Genomic DNA, 19311 nt, shown 5'->3' with positions numbered 1-19311 from the left:
CAGGGATTCCTTCTGTCCCCACAGAGCTCTCCTCTCTCCTCGTTCTGCTCGCGGTGTTTCGTTGTTTGAAATGCCAGCTTGGAGTTCTGGAGATGAAATGGAACTTTTGCACCATGGGGAAACTCCTGGTTTTTCTCTTGCAGTGAGATCTGTGTTTTGCATAAAGATGTAACCTCACAGCTGCTCTGGTTTGGTATTTATTGAAATGTGTTTTGTAAGCAGGGCTGCACTGCAACACTTGCACTGCTAAAGGCAGCCCAAGCTGTACCAGGAGATTTCTGGATGCACTTCTTAATCCCAGGGAGGATCCTGCACAAAAACCTGTGCCTTTCTAGCTCTGATGTGACTCTTGCAGTTTATCAGCCATCTCTGGGATTTTGTTTTGGAAAGTGAATGGTTTCAGCTATGTTGGAATTGATCAAGAATAGTATTATCTTTTTCAGACTTGAAACTGTGAATAAATGAGAGGATATTTTTAAATAAAAATTTATTTATTAAATATAAACACATCAGTCTGCCTTGTTTTTCTTGGTTGTGACCCTCTTCAGAGCAGCAATTAAAACAGAATTAAAATTATTTGAAAGACAAATTTTGAATTTTTTTGAGAAAGATCTGTAATCTCCAATCAAACACTGAGTGGGGTCTTACTCAGCATGTGAGGACTCTGGGGTTTTTTGCTAATATGTATTATTTGAAGATAAAATTATCCAGAATATAACATCTGATGTCCTGATATTCTTCTACAAATAAACGTGGTTCTTTATTGCATAATAACAGTGTAAACCACTTTTCAGAAAGGTAGGAATGGGTTTTACATGAATTCATCTGGAATTAGATGAGCTTTTTAAGGTCCCTTCCAACCCAAACCAGCCTGGGATCTTCCAACAGTTTGTACCCTCAGAGATCCCATTTTATCCTGAGACAGGGAAGTGTTTGATAGGCCAAACACTGTCCTGCTGTGCCCAGTGCTGCCTCCACACTGGAATTACTCAGGTAACAGGAACAGATTTGCTTTCCCTCTTGTTCCAGCTGTGGAGCCTCTCAGGGATGGAAATTCAGGCCCCATCCTCAGACTTGACCTGAACTGTGCAGCAAACGAGGCTTTCTGTTATCCCAGGAACCTCAGCACTGCTAACAGCACAAATGACTTTCAGGAGGATTATAAATGAGAATATTATGGTTCAAATCTCCTGTGAAGCCCCTGGCATTAGCTGGAGGGAGCGTTAGTGCTAAATAGGATTATTTTTCCCCTTCCAGAGATAAACAATTAAAGCATAAACCACATCCAGAACAGACAACTCTAACACCATTATTAACTCTGATAAGCCAGTTTATTACCCTGTTAATAAATCCTTCATTACAGGAACAGAAACCAAAAGCTAATTCTGAACACCCTGGTTGGGTAACAAGAGGCAACAGCTGACCTGAACTGACAGCAGCCCCACACAGAGCAACTTCACAGCAAGAATTCTCCTGTTCCACAAAGAATCTACAATTCACATTTTTATACAAATAGTTGAAAACAAGTAGAATAACAAGCAAACAAGTTTACAAAAGAAAATACTTCACTAGTTTTTCCTACAGAAGATGTGCAAATAAAACTGATCATACAGAGAAATCCAACCTGAGCTGTGTGCTGGGGGATACCTGAGGTGAGGTCTGGGGCCGATTGCAGTTTCTCAGTATTCACAGCTGCTTTTCAAGGATAAAATATTCACAGTGCACACAGGAGGAAGGGGGAAGAGCTGGATGCTTTAAGGATGCTGGACAGATCCCAGATATCTTAAGATATTTCAGTGCAACCTTCTCACAGCCATCCCTGACCAGGATAGTGCTTCATAATCCTAAAACCCACAGGTCTGCAGGTTGGAAAAGCTCTCCTGGAGTGCCCTGCTGGGCAGGCTGGGCTGTCAGAGGCAGCAGTTGTGAGGCTGCAGGGCTGTGTGCAGGGCAGCAGCCAGGTCCTGGGCCGTGGGGCTCCCTGCAGTGCAGCTCACGGCGACGCCGGCGTCTCGCAGCGCCTTTGCTGTGCTGGGGCCGATGGCAGCAAACTGCAGGGACAGCACTGCACTGTCAGGGCTCAGCTCTGCAGCTCACCATGGGGATTTGCAGCATTAACAGGCACCCATCAATGCAGCTGCTCAGCAGTGACTCAGGGAGATGAGTATTTATCTCACCATTACAAACACTGAAAGCTCCGAGTCCCACGGAACAGGGAAAAGTGAGAGGAATTTTAATCAGCTGCAGCCTGATGCAGGCAACAACTCCTCACACCATGGCATCACTCAGGGAAAATGAAGTCTATCCCAGTGGAGATGGGGGAATTGGTTGGGGAAAACAATTTTGTTTTTAAAATCCACCCAAGGCCAGGTTGGATGGGGCTGGAGCAACCTGGTGTAGTGGAACGTGTCCCTGCCTATATGCAACAAGATGGGTTTTAAGGTCCCTTCCAACCCAACCCTTTCTGGAATTCTATAAATCTATATAATATCATTTGTATTTGCTATAAACTGGGGTTTTCGTCAGAGAAATAAACACAAACCAAAGATAAGGTTTGCAGTGTTTCCAACAGCCTTTCTATCTCATTTGCCCACCCCAAATTTACTGCCTCTCGTATTCCACCATTTGTAAGAGAAGATACCTTGACTTGGTTGATCAAATCCCCTGAAAGCTTCTGGATGTGCTGGAGGCAGAATTTGACACCAGAGGGGCTGAAGAACACGATGCTGGCAGGGATCCCCTGGGTGAAAGAGGCAGAGGTTGGCACAGCTCACTCCAGCAGTGTGCCAGCAGTGCCGTGGCACATGGGCACAGCACACAGGGAATGGCTTTAGCCCAGAGGGCAGGGATGGATGGGATTTTGGGAATTAGGAATTGTTCCCAGAGCAGCTGTGGCTGCCCCTGGATCCCTGGCAGTGCCCAAAGCCAGGTTGGACACGTTTGGAGCAGCCTGGGACAGTGGGAGGTGTCCCTGCCATGGCAGGGGTGGCACTGGATGAGCTTTAAGTTCCCTTCCCAGCAAAACCATTCCATGATTCTGTAATTCTATGATGGAGGCTCCTAACATGGAAAACCAGAAAGCCAATATTGTAAAATGAAAGCAATGATTATTGTTACACAAACTATGTAGGGCAGATTGCTCCTGGATTCTGATTTGTGATGCACAGCAAAGATGCCCAGTGATATTTCAGTTACACTACTTTAAAAAAAAAACAGGAATATTCTGGGAGGCATTGTCACCTCCCTCAGAAAATCCCAAACTACCCCAGTGTCCAGTACCTGTTGGGAGAAGTAACTGCTCAAAGATTCCTGCAGATCAGGGTGCTGGGCTGTTTGATAAACTGTGAGGCTTTCCAGGGGTATGCCTGCAATCAGGACATTAATTAATTCATTACTTTCTATTATTTCAGTTCAGCACTCACAACATCCTACCTGCACTGAAGTGTAACTATTTAGGCTAAAAAGACACATGAAAGTTCTGTGGAGGATTTGCAGGTCCCAAAGCTGTGGGCAGCCAGCCAAGCTCCCCGTGTTTACTCCTGTACTCTCCTCAGCAAGTTCCACTTTTACCTCTTCCAATTTGGTTCACAAGCTTTAGATACAACTTTTCTCATCACTGACTAATTAAAATGGATCTCCAGGGGAAGTTCAACCTTTTTCTCTAAGCGCTGTAGGAAGTACTTCTCTTTTCAGGGCTCCACAAGGAAACAGGAGAGCTGAGGAATTGGGTTTCTCTCCTGTAAACACACAAACAAGAACTTTAATTAACTCAGGCCTTTAATAAAGAGTAAATGTGATTTAATACATTTTAAAGGTATCAAATGCTGATTTATCAAATGCCTCACCACAGACACAGCTCGGAGGTAACTGAAATCATCTGCAGCCCCAATTCACAGGACAGGCTACTTAGCAGGAACATTAAAAATATTCCATAACTAGAATATGAATATTGGCTGAAAAGATAACTTTCTTTGCACAAGGGCAAGGGGAACAGAAATGCACTTTATCTCCTCCTCAGCACAACCTGCCTCAATTGCATATTTCAAATCTGTCCCACTCAATAAATGCCAGAGCTCTCCATAAAAGAATACTCAGGCAGACAAAGACAGGACAACACTGTGCTGGAAAGTTTTGGTCTATCTGCAATTCCATTTTCTTAATTCCCCAGGGAAAAAGGATTCTGGTTGCAGTGCTGGGGTGGGAGTGGATATCCTCACTTGCTTTTGTCAAATCAGGAATTTAACAGCAGACTTGCTTTGCACAGCTTTTGCCTTTTCTATAGATAAGAAACATAGAGAAAATTTCAATATTAAATTCTACACAGATTGATACAGCTTTACATTCAGCTTTCCAAAGAAATGAAATTATTTTATTACTAATTCAGATTTGTTAATACATTTTATGGAGACAATTACTGGAGAAGAAATGTCTTTAAGTGCTGGAAGGAGATGTTGGTTTATGCAAGCAGACATTCTTCAGGGATTACAAAAAGGGCAGCAGGGTGAAAATCAAAGGGAAAGACCCCTGTAGGAGTCAACCCAGACACACCTGAGTGCTCTGACTGCACACTGAGGTTTCTTTAGAAACCAGATATTCTTAAATTAAAATTAAAAATTAGAGGAAGAATGCACTTGGCTCAGAATGTAAAAAAGATTTTAAAATTAGATGAAATTGGAATGTTCCAGCATCAATCCTCCTGCAAGTCATGGCAGTTATTTGAAGTGTCAGTGTGATACCTGTAAGCAAACACCAATTCTTTTGGTACAGAAAAATTCCTTGGTAGGCCTGAACAACACAACAAGGACTGGGATCTCCTGCTTCTGTAGCCAAATATTTGCCTTGAGAAGAGTAAATTCCTTTATTTCCCATTCCTTAAACTGAATTGGGTACCAGAGCACAAAAGGTGGTGACAAAAAATCTCATTATTTCGGCTTTTATTTTTATTCTGGCAATAACCTCTCATGATACAGGAAATTCAGAGCTATTCTTTTCATTTACTTCTTCATGCACAAACAGAAATTAATTTATACATAACAGGGAACATGAGATAATTTAATCTGTACTTCCAAGGTTGTTCTAAAGCTCTTGATCAGCTGAGAGCATTTAAATATGCAGAGCCCAATAAATTCTGAAGGATGTTTCTATGTCTCAACAACAAACAGGCTCCAGCGACTGAAATTCACTGCTTGGGTAATTTTTTTCACCTTCATACAACACAATAAACAGGTATTTCTCTTGTCTTTCTGCTCAAAAGAATCCCTGGCAAATATTAATTCACTGCCAGAAGTAGATTTGCAGCACTAAAAGTCAGCTGAACCCTTTATTTGCTTTAATACATTTGCTATTAGAAGAGAGGAGATGGGTTATTCTTCACTCACGACATATTCGCGTTGCATTTTTAATTTTCAGAATTTATTATTTGATCTTGTGCTGGCAACTCCCATTTTTACCATTAAATATTCCCTAGAGCTGAAGTATTTTATGTGCCAGTGAATTAGGGAGCACTGTGCCCAGCAAAACCAATCCTTTCCAGCTCCCATCCCATTTTTCTTTTCCCTATAAATCTCTGCTACTGGGCTGACTTTGCTCAGCAGCCTCACATCTGTACAAAAACTCTTTTTTTCACTGCTCCTACTGAGCCATCCACTCAAAAAATAAACAGCTCCTGAGTCTAAAAATCGTCCTTGTTGCTACTGGAAATTTTAACAACTTAGAGTAAAAACAGAAGTCAGCAAACAGACTTTTAAAATTCCCCAATAATCTGATAATAGGCTAAGAGTTACAGATTTAACCATAACAAAATGGTTAAACAAAACTTAAAGCATCAATTTAATTTCTTCAAAACCACTCAGTTTTGGTGCTGAAAAGCAGATCTGTCTGAAACCACAGGGTAATTTTGGGGAAAGTCACCAGCAATCAAATCTTCTCATTTAGCAGCAATTTCCAGTCATTACAGCTCTGATCTTGCAGTAAAAATAAACTTTTTCCTGCTGGTTCATATAGTATTTATTAATTAACTAGAGGGTCTAAATTACATGTAGATTAATATCTTGTATTATGTATTTTGAAGTATTTTTGTCTCACAGTGCACTTGATTTTGCCTCAAGGAAATTCTGAAATGATGGAAAGGACCTTAATTTATTTAGGATTACTTTAATTTAACTCCAACATTTTAACCACTTACTTGAACAAATATATTCAGCTAATTTCTCAGCATTTCCAGCCATTTCTCCTTGTGCAACAAGACCAATTTCTTCCACTAGAACCAAAAGCAGCAAAGAAAAAACCATGAAAAACAATGAGAACAATTCAGATTTCCTGCCACAGAACCCTGGGATGGAAAGGGAGGCACACAAATAATTTGTGTACAAATAAATTCTGCAAGGTTAGAATCCCTTTCATCCAATTTCACTTCCAAAAGCAATGACAAAACCACATTCACATTAAGAACAAAGGGGTTTTTTCCTGTTTTGACCCAATTTTTCAGGCAGTGGCCATCAGATTACAACAGAAGGAGCAGAAATCCAGAGGCTGGATCAGACCCATGGATATCCTTGGCTGGAGCATGGATAATTCCAATGTTTACATAATTCCCCCTCTTCCAAATTAACCACTTTAAAACTTAAATTTCTTTCTCAGCACCATTGAATAACAGCTCTTCCTCCAAAAATTGTACTTACAAGTCAGATTTAGCCAATTTTTCTTGTTTTAAACCCCAGCTTACCTAAAGAGGCTGTAGCTTTTCCTACCACATATGTTGGTTTGATATTCCACATTTGTTTAAGAGATTTTGACCAGGCTGAAAAACATTAAATTATACTAAATTAAATGGAATTTAAGCACATGGCAACAGAATGTGAATGATAAATGACTTTTTGGGCTTTTGTTTAATCCACAAATACAGCAAAATGATAATAATAGCTAAAATTCCACTACACATTCAGCAAATCTGGATGTACAAATCCTACAGGATCAAAAATAGATACTCCAAATTTTTTATTGTCTTGTTTTAATCACAGCAGCACAGGACACTGAGTTTTTTCTGGGACTACTGGGGTGAAAAAAGAAACACAAACTACAACAGTAAAAATAAAAATCAGAAGAAAAAACTCAAGGATTTATTGCCATTGAGAGGAACCCAAATAGGAACTACAGACTCATTTTTATTATTGAAATATTTATTTTCCAAAAGTCCTAATCAAGGTTAGGGATGGAATTTAGAGATACTTTTTGACCTAAAATCTTAATATATTGCTCTCTACTGCTACAAATGCTACAATAGCTGAGGGTCTCAGTGCATTTGCTGCTTACTCAAGGGTGTAACCTTACTCACAGGACATTGAGTTGTCTACAGCCCAAAAATGGAGCAGGTAAAGTAGAAACTCCATGCCAGAATCACCCAAGATAAGAATTTGGAAGAGTTTATAAGGATTTGGCATTTCATTGTGATGGGTATTTCTGTTTAGCAGGATTCTTCCTCACTCCTCATCTCCTGGCTTCGATGCCTCAGCACTTCACCATTTTTTAGCTAATAATTAATTCACTTGAGAAATTCATCATTTTTTAGCTAATAATTAATTCACTTGAGAAATTTCTTATTCAAAACAGAGAGCTCCCTTTTTCTGCAGCATTTCATTTGAATTATACAGGCACAGAAGGGATGGCCAGTTTTTGTGAGATGATCTTCTCTTTAAGGAGGAAAGCAGTCAGCAATCAACCAGGCAAAAAATATTCCTTCTGCAAGAGAGAACCAGAGCTGGCAAAGCTCTCACTAATTGGTAATTTGCACCAAAAGCTCCTTTCCTTCATTTTTCAGTGTGGAAAACACAACCCTGAAAAGCTCAGTGTAGCATGAACCCTTTATGATTCTAAAAGAATTATGAAATTCAGGGGTTTTTTTTAAAAAATCATGCTCCAAATATCTACTGGTGGGTGAAATAAAATTCATTAAAATCCAAACTTCACAAGATGTTGGAAGAAAAAGACCAAGGAATATCAATATGTACTTACCCTCTTTTTTACTCTTCTCTTTTAAACATATCTTGATGGCTTCTAATGCTCTTGGGCTGGTAAAAACCAGGCCTCCATAACACTCTGGATGGGAAAGCTGTTTAGAAACAGTAAATTTAAGAAGTAAAAAAAAAAATTAATTATAAATTAATTTTAAAAATCAGCTGATCACTTATTTATAACCTTGTGGCAAGCAGAACAGCTTCAATAACTGCCTGAAATGCCCCAACACTTGTGACAATTCACAATTTAAATGTGAATTCTGTCTGAACAATTTAATTCTTTAAGAAGCAAGGGCAAGCTCCTTGATTGCTGTACATGAAATTCACTGTACATGAAATTTACTGTACAACCAGAGAGTTATTTGTACCACACAGAGAATGGTTAAATGGGATCTTGGCAACCAAATCCTGTTGGAAATAAGACAACTGAAAGAATTTCAAACTTACCTTCTCAAATAAGCTGTCAAGAGAGGTGAATTCAAATGACAAAGCTGGGATCAACGTTGCTTCCAAGTTGTATGATCCTAATTCCTATCAAGAAAAGGTTTGCAGCTCTGAAATAAATTCCAAACAGCATTTTTGCTTTTTCACAGAGCTGGCTAAGTCAGCACAAGCATTTGTCTTTGCTAAAGCAAAATTAAAAGGCATTTTATTTCTTTTCCCTGGTAAATCTAGTTTGAATTTGTTAATTATTTATAATTACAATATTTAATTAAACAATCAGCTGTGGGACCTTCTGAGGTACAAGAGACACCAGCACAAAACTCTGAAGTCCCCAAGTGCCCACCCAGTCCTGTGAATATCGCTGTGCATTTCTGTAACTCTGTCAGTAGGTTTCTTCTGAAGAAATAATCCTCCTTTATCAGGAATTCCGACTCTTGTCAGTGAGATTTACTCACAGGACCAAGGGCAGGAGCAGAAGGGACCCCAGCAACAGGTAACCTCTATTTCCCATCACATTCCCAGTAAAAACACAAAGAATTTCTGTAATCTCTATTCTGTCCAAATGAACATAATCAATACTAATTAATGCAAATGAAGCTGGTTTAATATCAGTACTTTGCTGAGAGCTTTACAATGAATTCAGTATAAATATCCCATAATTAATACATTTTTTTGCATGAAGGGCTATTTTCCAAGATACTTTTTCTCTCAGCATAATTTCAGAAAGACACTCCTAATTTTTATTATGTTTGACTTGAAACAATTGCATTCATATTTAATGAAGAAGTGACACTTCTTTTTTAATTTTCTCAACTTTTACTCACTTCAATATAAGGATCTGGTCCTGAACCTTTGTCTTTGGGATCCTTCAGCAGCAGAACCTTCATTGTTCACCAAGGAGGCACAGCAGAACCCTGAAACACAAGAATGGAATTTATCTTAATTATATCTAATTTCTGGAGGAGTTTTTGACTCTAACAGTGACTTTAGCAGCTCCAAGGAGTGGGTTGCTAGCAGTTGTACTGCTCCTTACACAAGGAGTAAACAGCTATTTGTGCATTCTCCAGGCAGGAACACCCACCCTGATAAGGACAGAAAAGAATATGCTGCCTTTAGATAACATTGCTCAAAGGAGAGGCTCTGCTAAACTCATCAAGGGGAACACATTTGAAAGAATATTTTGTAAAAGCAGCAGCAGGTCCTACAATGCCACCACGTTCTGCAATTGAATCAGCTCCTAGCTACAAAAAGATTATTTATTCTATTAATTTCCATGCACCCTCTGCTCAGCAAAATGAGCATGCAAAGATTGATTTTATTTAATATATGTGTCTATATGCACATATTTATACATCTATAATAATATAGATAATATTCATATGCCTGCTCTGATAGTCTAGCAAACAAGGCAGGACTGAAAACATCTATTCTGCCATAAAAATTGAAGAAAAAAGATGAGACTTCTCAGTTCCTTACAAGCTTTGGTGCTAACCTCAAAGTCACAAAACATAAGCAAATACATAAATAATACAATTTTTAGAGAGAAATCCCTTCTCTAAGTGCATATTTACCCCAATTACCAGTGTGGTATTTTCCTGACAGATCACACACATGGGAAAATTCCATCTTCCTCTACATTCTTTCCCTGGATATCAGTATTCGAATTTTGGCAATGAGCTAATTGCTCCCAGAGCAAACATAGCTTAAAAAACAAAACAAAAAAACCCAAACAAACAAACAAACAAAACACCAAACAAACACAAAACCCAACCAAACAAAAAACCCCAAACGAAAACAAAATTTAAAACCCCACAGATGCGTTTGAGGCTTTAAAGGGAAGATGAAAATTTGAGCCTACTTGAAGCACGTTTATAAAGCTGGAATTACATCCCAGGGCTCTGCGCCTTGCATTTCCCCTGGCTGGCAACAGCGAGTGCCCAATGCTCTTCTTCCCACGGCCTCATTAACAGCTCATTTCTTCATTAATTAGACACAAAGCGTTCAATGGAACACGTTGCATGTGACTTGATCATTAATGAGCATTCTTTCAGTGTTTAGGGCATCTGAACGCGTTTTCCCGACTGGCGTTTTTATACAGCCCAGAATCACGTTGTGCTTACTGCGCTGTCCCTGTCACCGTTCTCTGTGATTTGTCTGGAATTATCCAGGGAATTTGGGTCGGGGGAAGCCGGGACACGATTTCTAGAGCGAGCAGCCTGATTCCTGCTTTAATCGGCAGTTTTTACTAACGCTGGTTTTTACTTACAGTAATTTTTGCAACTGTCGGAGATGCTCAGACACTTTTAAAGCACAGAATCCCTGAGGCTGGGGACGCCTCCAGGGTCACCGAGCCCGAGCAGTGCCCGATCCCCACCGCGTCCCCAGCCCTGGAGCCACCTCCAGCCCTTCCTGCAGGGACGGGGACTCCAAACCGCCCTGGGCAGGCGGATTTAATCCCTGACAGCCATTTCTGCAAGGAATTCCCTTCGCAAGGAAGTGACACCACAGCACCGAGAGGAAATCCGGGTTCACGGGGACAGAGGCGGGCCGGGCTTCCCCCTTCAGGCTCCGCGGCTGCTCCGCGCTCAGCGGGCGCTGCCTGCCGCTCTCTGTCGCGACTTTCGGCGACATTCAGCGACATCCCGCGGCCACACCGCCCCTCCGTGCCATGGCCACGCCGGCCAAGCGCCGGGCGCGGGGCCCCGCCGGGGAGCAAGGATCCCACAGCGGCTCCGGCAGCTCCGAGGGCTCCGACAGCGGCTCCGAGAGCTCGGCGTGCTCCGACTCGGACGAGCCCATCGCGGAGGTGAGCGGGACCGGCCCCGCATGGCCCCGGCGCGGCTGGGGTTGGCAGGGGGTGCTGGGGAAGGGATTGGGAAGGGATTTTGTCAGGGGATATTCGGGTAGGGACTGTCAGGGGATGTTCAGGAAGGGATTGGGAAGGGTGTCAGGGGATGTTCGGGGGTCGCCACGTTTCTCTTCACGGAGAAAACCAAGGCACAATTCTTCCCAAGAATATTTCTGGGTTTCCCATTCGCTGAACCTCAGAGAAAGGAAAAACAATTCTTATCGTTCGCAGTGCCTGTGTTTGTGCTAAAGTAGAATGCAATATGGAGATTGTTTGTTTGGTGTTTTGTTTACTTGGCCTGTCAGGGCCAGGTGTGTGAGTGTGTGTGTCGGGACTGAGGGTGACAGTCATGAGTTCTGTGCAGTGTGTGCAGAGTTGAGTGCTTGGCAAATTCAGTTTAGAGGTAATGTAATATAGTATAGAATAATGTAGTATAATAAAATAATTAATGAGCCTTCTGATAGCATGGAATCAGATGCCTCATTTTTCTCCCCTCATCGGGGGTTCCCTGAAAATACTGTACTGGGGAAGGGCCCTGCCAGGCCCAGCAGGTGCTGGGTGCGTGTCCTGTGGCAGTGCAGGGAACGCGTCCCTGTGGGCCAGTGATCCAAAGTGTGTTCACTGTGTTGTTGTTGAAAGTTTTTGATTTTTTAGCTGTTTTCCAAGTGTTGGGGTCCCGAGGTCTCAGCTGTACACCCCCCTGGCTCTTGGTGTGTCTGCTCAGGTGTGGGGCTGGAGGCGGCTGCTTGGAAATGGTGCTGTCAGCACAGAGCATTAGCTCTTTTATTATTTTCTGCTATGGTTTATTGTTATACAAATATATTTGTTTCCTTTTATTGTAGAATCCCAGAATAGTTTGGTTTGGAAAGGACATTAAAGCTCATCCAGTTTCACCCCCTGCCTTGGCAGGGCCACCTTGCACTGTCCCAGGGTTTTCCAAGCCCTGTCCAACCTGGCCTTGGGCACTTGCAGGGATCCAGGGGCAGCCTGGATTTTTGCTGCCTCCCAAGGGACTGTGTGCCTGTTTTCTACTTTGCAGACAGATCTTTAACACTGTTCTTCCAGTGGACAGCAAAAGCCATGACCTCTATGTGGAATTGGAGAGAGTTCTGGGGCTGAATGGTGGCAAAAGTGAGGCTGAGTTGTTGTGGTTACTCAGGAGGTGTAGTTGAAACTGGCAATTAAAAGTAGAACGATCTTGAACAGTGGAAAAGGTGGGCAGAGTAACCTTGGCAGGTGTGATTTTTAATTTTGAATACCAATAAGAATGTTGGTAGACACACAGCATTTGTTCTGGAAGGAGAAGCAGCAGGTCCCATTGTGGCTGCTGCAGTGCTTGGGTCTCATCATTTGCAGAGTTCCACAGTGGGGTTAATGATGCCAGGAGGATTTGGGGAAATAGCAGAAGTGTGGGTTTGGATGTAAATATTTAAATGTCTGCAGCAATCTGCAGCTGAGGTGTTAGACCCCAGTGCTGAAGTTGCCAGGGTTTAAGTGCCTGGGTCAGCCTCTCTCCAGGAACAGTCTGTGGCTACAACAGCTGTAATTGTGTGAACCAGATGGCAGGAGCAAAGCATTAGAGGTTTGTTCATGACACCATTGGTGGGTCAGTTTTAAAAAGTTACTTTCACAGATGTTCTCTAAAGGTCACAGGAGAAATGATAACAATTGCTGAGATTACTGCAAGGTGGAAATAAGTTCTGTTTCTGCTCTTTGCCTTTATTGCCTTCAAGTTTCTTACAGTTTAGCTTTGTTCTGATATAACCTCTGCCAAGTGTGTGTGATATTCTCTGTTTTACTCCACAGGAGGTGAATGTTGAATTTGAAGCACATTCCATATCAGACAATGACTATAATGGGATAAAGAAATTACTACAGCAGGTACTGTGGCTACTTGTCAGCTTGGCTGATAGTGCATTTATAAATAATATCTAAGGAGTTGTGCAACGGCATCACTTCACATTCTCTGTGTTGGTTTATAGCTTTTATATATTACTTTGCTTCCTTTTATTAGATGATCCCAGATCAGTTTGGGTCTGAAGGGACTTTAAAGGCCATCCAGTGCCACCTCCTGACTCGGTTAGGGACACCTCCCACTATCCCAGATTGCTCCAGCCTGCCCTTGGACACTTCCAGGGATGGAACAGCCACAGCTTTCAGATCATACCAAACTCCAGAGGGTACCAGTGGGGAAATATCAGCATGTGGAAGGTGCAGGAGCAAGCACCTCCAGCAGCTGATTGCTAGTTTTTGCAGTATCATAATGAAGGAAGATAAATAAAAATCTCACTTAATTTTCTATTAAGTGGTCCAGGAGTTACTCTCAGTGCCTGAAATTTAATACTTGTTTCCTGTCTTCCAGTTGTTTCTAAAAGCTCCTGTTGACACTGCTGAATTAACAGATATATTAATACAACAGAACCATATTGGGAGTATTATCAAGGTAAGACAGATATGATATTTGTGACTGAAGTACAATGCTTTCTTTGTTAAAATGACATTATTTCTGTATTTCAGAAGGGGATCCTGTCTGTTATTTGTCTGCTTTCTTGCTTTTTCTGCTTTAAGAGTAATTTTTCTATGGGAACTGATATTTTCCATGCCTGCTTTCAGGCAAAGAATTAATTTAATGTGTTGTTATTGCTGGTTTATTTTTACATATAGAAAGCTTTTCCCTCCCTGAATTTCAGTGTGGTAATGCTGAAAATGCAATGGAGAGGTTTGTCTCCATCTGCATAATAAATAGGAGCTTTGACTTTCCTACAAAGACACAGCTCTTTGTCCCCTCCCTATCAAAGCTTTATTGCTCTGTGCTTGTCAAGACACTCCAGGTTTACTGCATCAGACACTGAAGGAAATTGGTTTTGTTTAAGATACTGCCATTCCCTGGGCTGAGATGCTGCTTATCAAATGTGAGCCATCAACCTTCAGTGCCTTTCAGAGGACTGTGCTGTGGCAGATGCATGGCCTGGCCCCTAAAGCTGCCTCTGAGCACACTGAGGTGTCCAGTGGTGCAGCACAATGTGCAGTGTGTGCTTGTACAGATTCCTCTGTGGTTTTCATCTGCTGACACCACCTGGAAAGAAAAACATCTTTTGCTACAGACTGGAAATAGAATGTCAGTATGAGTTGTTGCTTTTCCTTTCATCCAACAGCAAGCAGAAGTGCAGGAAGACAGTTCTGATGATGAAGATGATGATGATGAAGTATTTGGTTTTATAAGCTGCTTGAACTTAACAGAAAGGAAGGTTGGTATTCCTCAGTAACATCTGGTTATAAATATTACCATCAGTAATAAATGAGACTGCATCCTGTGTAACAAGCCTGGACAGCTGGACAGGATTTGGAATTCCACTCTGGAGGACTGGGGCGATAAAACTTGAAGTGGCTTAACTCTTTGGGGTTATAAAACTTGAAGTGGCTTTGCTTTTTGGGGTGATAAAACTTGAAGTGGATTAGCTTTTTTGGGGTTATAAAACTTGAAGGGGCTTTGCTTTTTGGGGCGATAAAACTTGAAGTGGATTAGCTTTTTGGGGTTATAGAACTTGAAGTGGCTTAACTTTTTGGGGTTATAAAACTTGAAGTGGCTTAACTTTTTGGGGTGATAAAACTTGAAGTGGCTTTGCTTTTTGGGTCAAACATGAAGCAGACAATGGAACAGGGAGTTAAAACTGAGCCTAGTAATTCCAGCACAAATGAGCTGTCAGTCTCTTGTAGTTCCTCCCCTTGATCTTGTGCAGTTTGGAGTTTTGCTGTGGTGCTGCAGTTCCTTGTTGCCATCACTCCACAAGCTCTGTTTGCCCTCAGCTTTAGGCTGGAGAATGATTTCACAGCAATGGTGCAGTGCTTTAGGGGCTGCTGAGGGAAATTGCCACCAGGCCTGTAGGAATTTCCCTCCAAGGTGACACTCAGGTGACACTCAAGGGGTTTTTTTGTGTAAACAGCTGTTGTGTCAGGTAAATAAAATGCACCCTTTGCTTGCAGGGCACCCAGTGTGCTGAGCAGATCAAAGAGCTGCTCCTGAGGCGCTGTGAGCAGAGCTGTGAGCAGCAGGTGCTGGAGCAGCTCAGCAAACTCCTCAGTGACAGCACCAAGCCTGTGGGGCTCATCCTGAGTGAGAGGTTCATCAATGTCCCCCCTCAGATTGCTCTGCCCATGCACCAGCAGCTCCAGTAAGTTTGTTTATTTTTTTTTCTTGCTGAATGGTATTTTTCATCATATTTTTCAGAACTCTTATGTATATAGTGCTCAGACAATTGATGCTATAGATATGAGTAAAGCATGAACAAAAAAAAAATATTATCTCATATATGGTCATTAGTTAATTTTAAAAATACTTTTATATCTTTATAAACATACAAAACTTTCTCAAATTCTATAGCAAATATAATTTGAGAACATGTGCTGTTCTATCTATCTAGAAATAGAAATAGCTCTATCTATGTTGCAGTTTATCCTTTTTTTGCAGATTATTTTCAATCTGATCTAGGAAGATTTAAAAATGAGGACTCTTTTAGCAGCTTGGGTGTTTGGTTGCTGTGTTAATGTCTGGCTCAGGAATGGGAGATTTGGGCTGAGGGAAAGGATTAAAAGGTGAATTTGTTTTGACCCATGTAAATATGCAGTGTTTTGATTAGTTTCAGGTAATGAAAAAGCAGGTGAAGTGCTGCTTGATCTCTGCTAATTCATGGGTTGTTTCAAAAGCTGGGTGAATGTAAATAAATGAATCCACTGAAACACAGCATTACATTATTCTAGTGTCACACTGAGAACAGGGAACAAGGCAGTTTTGTTGGATAAGGCACCAGTAATAGAATGGAGATCATCTTTATTTCTTCTTTCATTTTTGCCTTCTTTCCTCCCATGTGAGATCAGATTAGAAGTCAGGTTGAGGTCACCCCAATTCAGCAGTTGTCACAGCTCAAATTCAGATCTCAGCCTCTTTGTCTCAAGGTTTTGGAGTGACAACATGTTGAACACAAGGGTGAGCAGGAGTATTTTCTGTCTTTTCACTTACAGTCCTCAAGGAGTGATAATGTGATGCATTTTTAAGGAGAGTTGCACTGAGAATCATTGTACAGACACTACCATGAACAGGATTCTGGGAAAAAAGGGTTATGCTGTGAGCTGTGGAAAAACATCCATGTTTTTGTAGTTTAAAGTACAAATAGTGTGTTTAAGTACCAGGAATGCATCTGCAAAATTGATTTTCTGAGGTGTCATAAAAGAATAGGCTGCAATTTGAGTATCCTTTCTATGCCACCACATGACAAGGTTTGGTTATGTGCTTGTTTAGGATTTAAGTTGTGGGAACGTTTCTTCCTCTTCAGGAAGGAGCTGACTGAGGCACAGAGGACAAACAAACCCTGTGGGAAGTGCCACTATTACCTCCTTATCAGCAAGACCTTTGCAGAAGCCACAAAGAGCAATTCTAAGAGGAAAGAAGGGAAGAATCAGCCAAAGGAGGAATTAATGTTTGCAAATGCAGAGGAAGAATTCTTTCATGAGGTAACATCATTATTTAATTCAAAATGCTTCTTTTTCTTCATATCATCAACAAGAGATGTTTCACCTTAAATTCAAGGGGAGCTTTTATCAAGGTGATCACAAATATTTTGAAATTAAATCAAGAGTGTTTTGGAGTAGTGTTGAGAGCGGAGCAATCAAGCTCTTTGTGTGTATTGATTTATCTGTTCCCTCCTGGGTACCTGTTACTTGCAAAAAATGCTCAGAATAAAAACTAATGGAGGTCCTGAGAGGTGGCTCTTGCTTCTCTTTCCTGTCTCTATTCTACTCAGGGCAAGTACATTAATAAAAAGTGGTGAAACACTGAGATGAAAATATAACTTCCCATTTCCTAAGGCAGCCTGGCCACACAATTCTGCTGGTCCCAAGCCAGATCAGGTGAGGGCAAAATGCAGGAAATTAAATTTAGGATGTGCTTTGAAATGCAAAGAATTTTTCATGGCTTCTTTTTTTCCTCCTTTTTTTTTGTTCCCAAAGCTTTAAAACCACTATTCTACAATATCATTACTTTGTCAAGAGGCTGTTATTTTTCATTTCTGGCAGTGCCTGCAGGGCAGAGGACTTGCACATGCATGGGGTGGTTAATGGCAAAGGTTCCTGTGTGGAATCATTCTGACAGAGGCTCTGATAGGGCTGTAATTTTAATTTTTGAGAGTGAGAGAAATGTAAGTGGGGGAATTCACTGGTAGCTGTAGGGAATTGTGTTGTAGCAGGTTGTGGATTTTGTTTTTGTGTTCGTGCCACAGCAGCTGAAAATGCTGAAGCTGAATTCTGTGTAAAATGTTATTGAAAAGCTGCTGGGGAGAAGCCTGTGGAGCTCATGTGTCCATGGGTGTTGTGTTGTAGAAGGGCCATTTTGTATTTATTTATCTCAGTTTTGTTAATTATTAAAGGCTAATTGTGTGCTTTCATCACAACTCCAGTAATTCCCAGCTCAAACTGAGCATGTTTTTATTTTTAACAGTCTTTCCAGTGCTTAAAGAAATCATTTTAAACATTATGTAGGGTATTAAATGAAATGTCTCTCTGTACTTAATAATGTGTGTGTGTTAAATTAGTGCTGTCTGTCCTCCCTGACCACACACAATGTTAATTAGATTGCCATCAAACAGCATTAAATGTGGTGAGGCACCTGGAGCATATCAAACTGAGAGCAGCCTTTTCCTGCACCTGGCACTGCCCTGGCCTCCATTCTGCTCCTTGAAATTATAACCAGAAAATCTCTTAGAACCAGATTTGGAAGTGATTAAAGGTGCTCAGATTGTTCTTGAGCAAAGCCACTCAGTTCGTGTGCTAATTCATCCAAAATGAGATTTAAAGCCTTGTTATATTGAGTGGATCTTAATTTTCCTTCAAAGGGAAGGAATCAGGTAAGTTCTTCTTGATGGTTCAGCTCAGAGTTCTTCATCTGACTTGTGTGAGAACTTGAAACATTCATTAGGTTATTTTTCAGATCAGGAATTTTGTCTAGGAAAGCTGATGAGAAGGGACTTTCTGTATGGGGTTTATATCCTGAAAAGAAATGCTGCACGTTCCAGACACCTGCCTGTTTGGAGAGGCATAAGTAGATCTTCCAGTTGCTGCAGCCATCTGGAACCTTTTCAAGAGCTTTCTGAAATTTTCCTCAGGATTCATTTGGTGCCCATCCCCTTAATATTTGATTTCTACTCATATTCTTACAGATTTCTTAATTTTTAGGACTTTGGGCAGTTTCAAGAGAAGCCTCAAGTCTCTGAGGCTCTCCTGAAAGCAGGAGAGCCTCAGAACATTGATTTTTTCTTTTTTCCCCCTCCCTCCTAGGTTATTTCTCTCATCCCAAACTATAATGGTAGCAATCATTACAGAATTTAATATGAAAGATATGAATTCTGTGAAAATATAATATTTGTTTAAAATACTTCAGATAGTGGAGTTTTTGGTTGTTCTTTTTGGTGGACACTTCATGAGGGGAAAAAATATTCTTAATAAGCATGGGCATAATAGATTCATTATTTTCACTTTGTTTGGATGATGAATTATCTTCATGGTAATTAAACATTTTAATCTGAATGCTTTTGTTTCTGTTGTTCAGAAAGCCCTTCTGAAATTCAGCTACTCTGTGCAAGAGGAAAGTGACACCTGTCTGGGTGGCAGATGGTCCTTTGATGATGTGCCCATGAAGCCTCTGAGGACAGTTATTGTAGTTCCAGCTGATGGAATCCCTGGAATTATGGAAAAACTCAAAGATTATCTCTCCCTCTGAGCTCCCCTACAAACCCCAGGTTTTTACAGAGCAGCCATGCAGGACTGTGAGCTCAGAATATTTGCAGAACTGCTGTTGGGTCAACGGTTTTGTACAACTAAAAATATCCACCAAATGAATATTTTTAAATACTGGATCTTATTTTACTTTGATATCATCATGAAGCAGTCAATAAAAACCCAGTGTCAAGAGAAAACCTGAATATCTGCTCAATGTGTTTTTAACCAAAGCTAAATCAT

At 41.1% G+C, this 19311-nt stretch overlaps 2 protein-coding genes across 4 annotated transcripts; one reads left to right on the top strand and one right to left on the bottom strand.

Moving 5' to 3' along the window:
- Positions 1-1577: 1577 nt before the first annotated feature.
- On the bottom strand, positions 1578-10949 carry UROS (uroporphyrinogen III synthase). Of its 3 annotated transcripts, XM_054277207.1 has the most exons (10): positions 10723-10949; positions 9281-9370; positions 8460-8543; positions 8011-8107; positions 6725-6799; positions 6185-6259; positions 3654-3737; positions 3280-3365; positions 2642-2740; positions 1578-2051 (listed from the first exon to the last, which is right to left on the bottom strand). In XM_054277207.1, exons 2-10 carry the CDS (start codon positions 9341-9343, stop codon positions 1911-1913), a joined length of 804 nt encoding a protein of 267 aa, XP_054133182.1. In that variant the 5' UTR covers positions 9344-9370; positions 10723-10949; the 3' UTR covers positions 1578-1910. The 3 variants fall into 3 exon arrangements, with proteins under 3 accessions (XP_054133182.1, XP_054133183.1, XP_054133184.1); XM_054277208.1 differs by lacking the exon at positions 6725-6799; XM_054277209.1 differs by lacking the exon at positions 8460-8543.
- Positions 10950-11004: 55 nt separating this feature from the next.
- Positions 11005-19266, top strand: BCCIP (BRCA2 and CDKN1A interacting protein). The gene is made up of 7 exons (XM_054276997.1): positions 11005-11262; positions 13111-13185; positions 13667-13747; positions 14460-14552; positions 15289-15476; positions 16635-16812; positions 18902-19266. Exons 1-7 carry the CDS (start codon positions 11125-11127, stop codon positions 19070-19072), a joined length of 924 nt encoding a protein of 307 aa, XP_054132972.1. The 5' UTR covers positions 11005-11124; the 3' UTR covers positions 19073-19266.
- The last annotated feature ends 45 nt before the right edge of the window (positions 19267-19311 follow it).

Source organism: Melozone crissalis, unplaced genomic scaffold (assembly GCF_028551555.1).
Source record: "Melozone crissalis strain CALT ecotype California unplaced genomic scaffold, PUWL_Pcris_2 ptg000019l_1, whole genome shotgun sequence".
In the NCBI taxonomy this organism is placed as follows: Eukaryota; Metazoa; Chordata; class Aves; order Passeriformes; family Passerellidae; genus Melozone; species Melozone crissalis.
The sequence above is the reverse complement of the archived record's forward strand: the minus strand, read 5'-3'. Positions and strand labels throughout refer to the sequence as shown.

Excerpts from the sequence above, each read along its gene's own strand:
- UROS (XM_054277207.1), bottom strand. The coding sequence starts at position 9,343 with ATGAAGGTTCTGCTGCTGAAGGATCCCAAAGACAAAGGTTCAGGACCA. Across the intron at positions 6,260-6,724 it reads AAAAGCTACAGCCTCTTTAG|TGGAAGAAATTGGTCTTGTT; the intron begins GTAAGCTGGGGT and ends TTTTGGTTCTAG. Across the intron at positions 2,741-3,279 it reads GCAGTTACTTCTCCCAACAG|GGGATCCCTGCCAGCATCGT; the intron begins GTACTGGACACT and ends TCTTTCACCCAG.
- BCCIP (XM_054276997.1), top strand. The coding sequence starts at position 11,125 with ATGGCCACGCCGGCCAAGCGCCGGGCGCGGGGCCCCGCCGGGGAGCAA. Across the intron at positions 14,553-15,288 it reads TGAACTTAACAGAAAGGAAG|GGCACCCAGTGTGCTGAGCA; the intron begins GTTGGTATTCCT and ends CTTTGCTTGCAG. Across the intron at positions 16,813-18,901 it reads AGGAAGAATTCTTTCATGAG|AAAGCCCTTCTGAAATTCAG; the intron begins GTAACATCATTA and ends TCTGTTGTTCAG.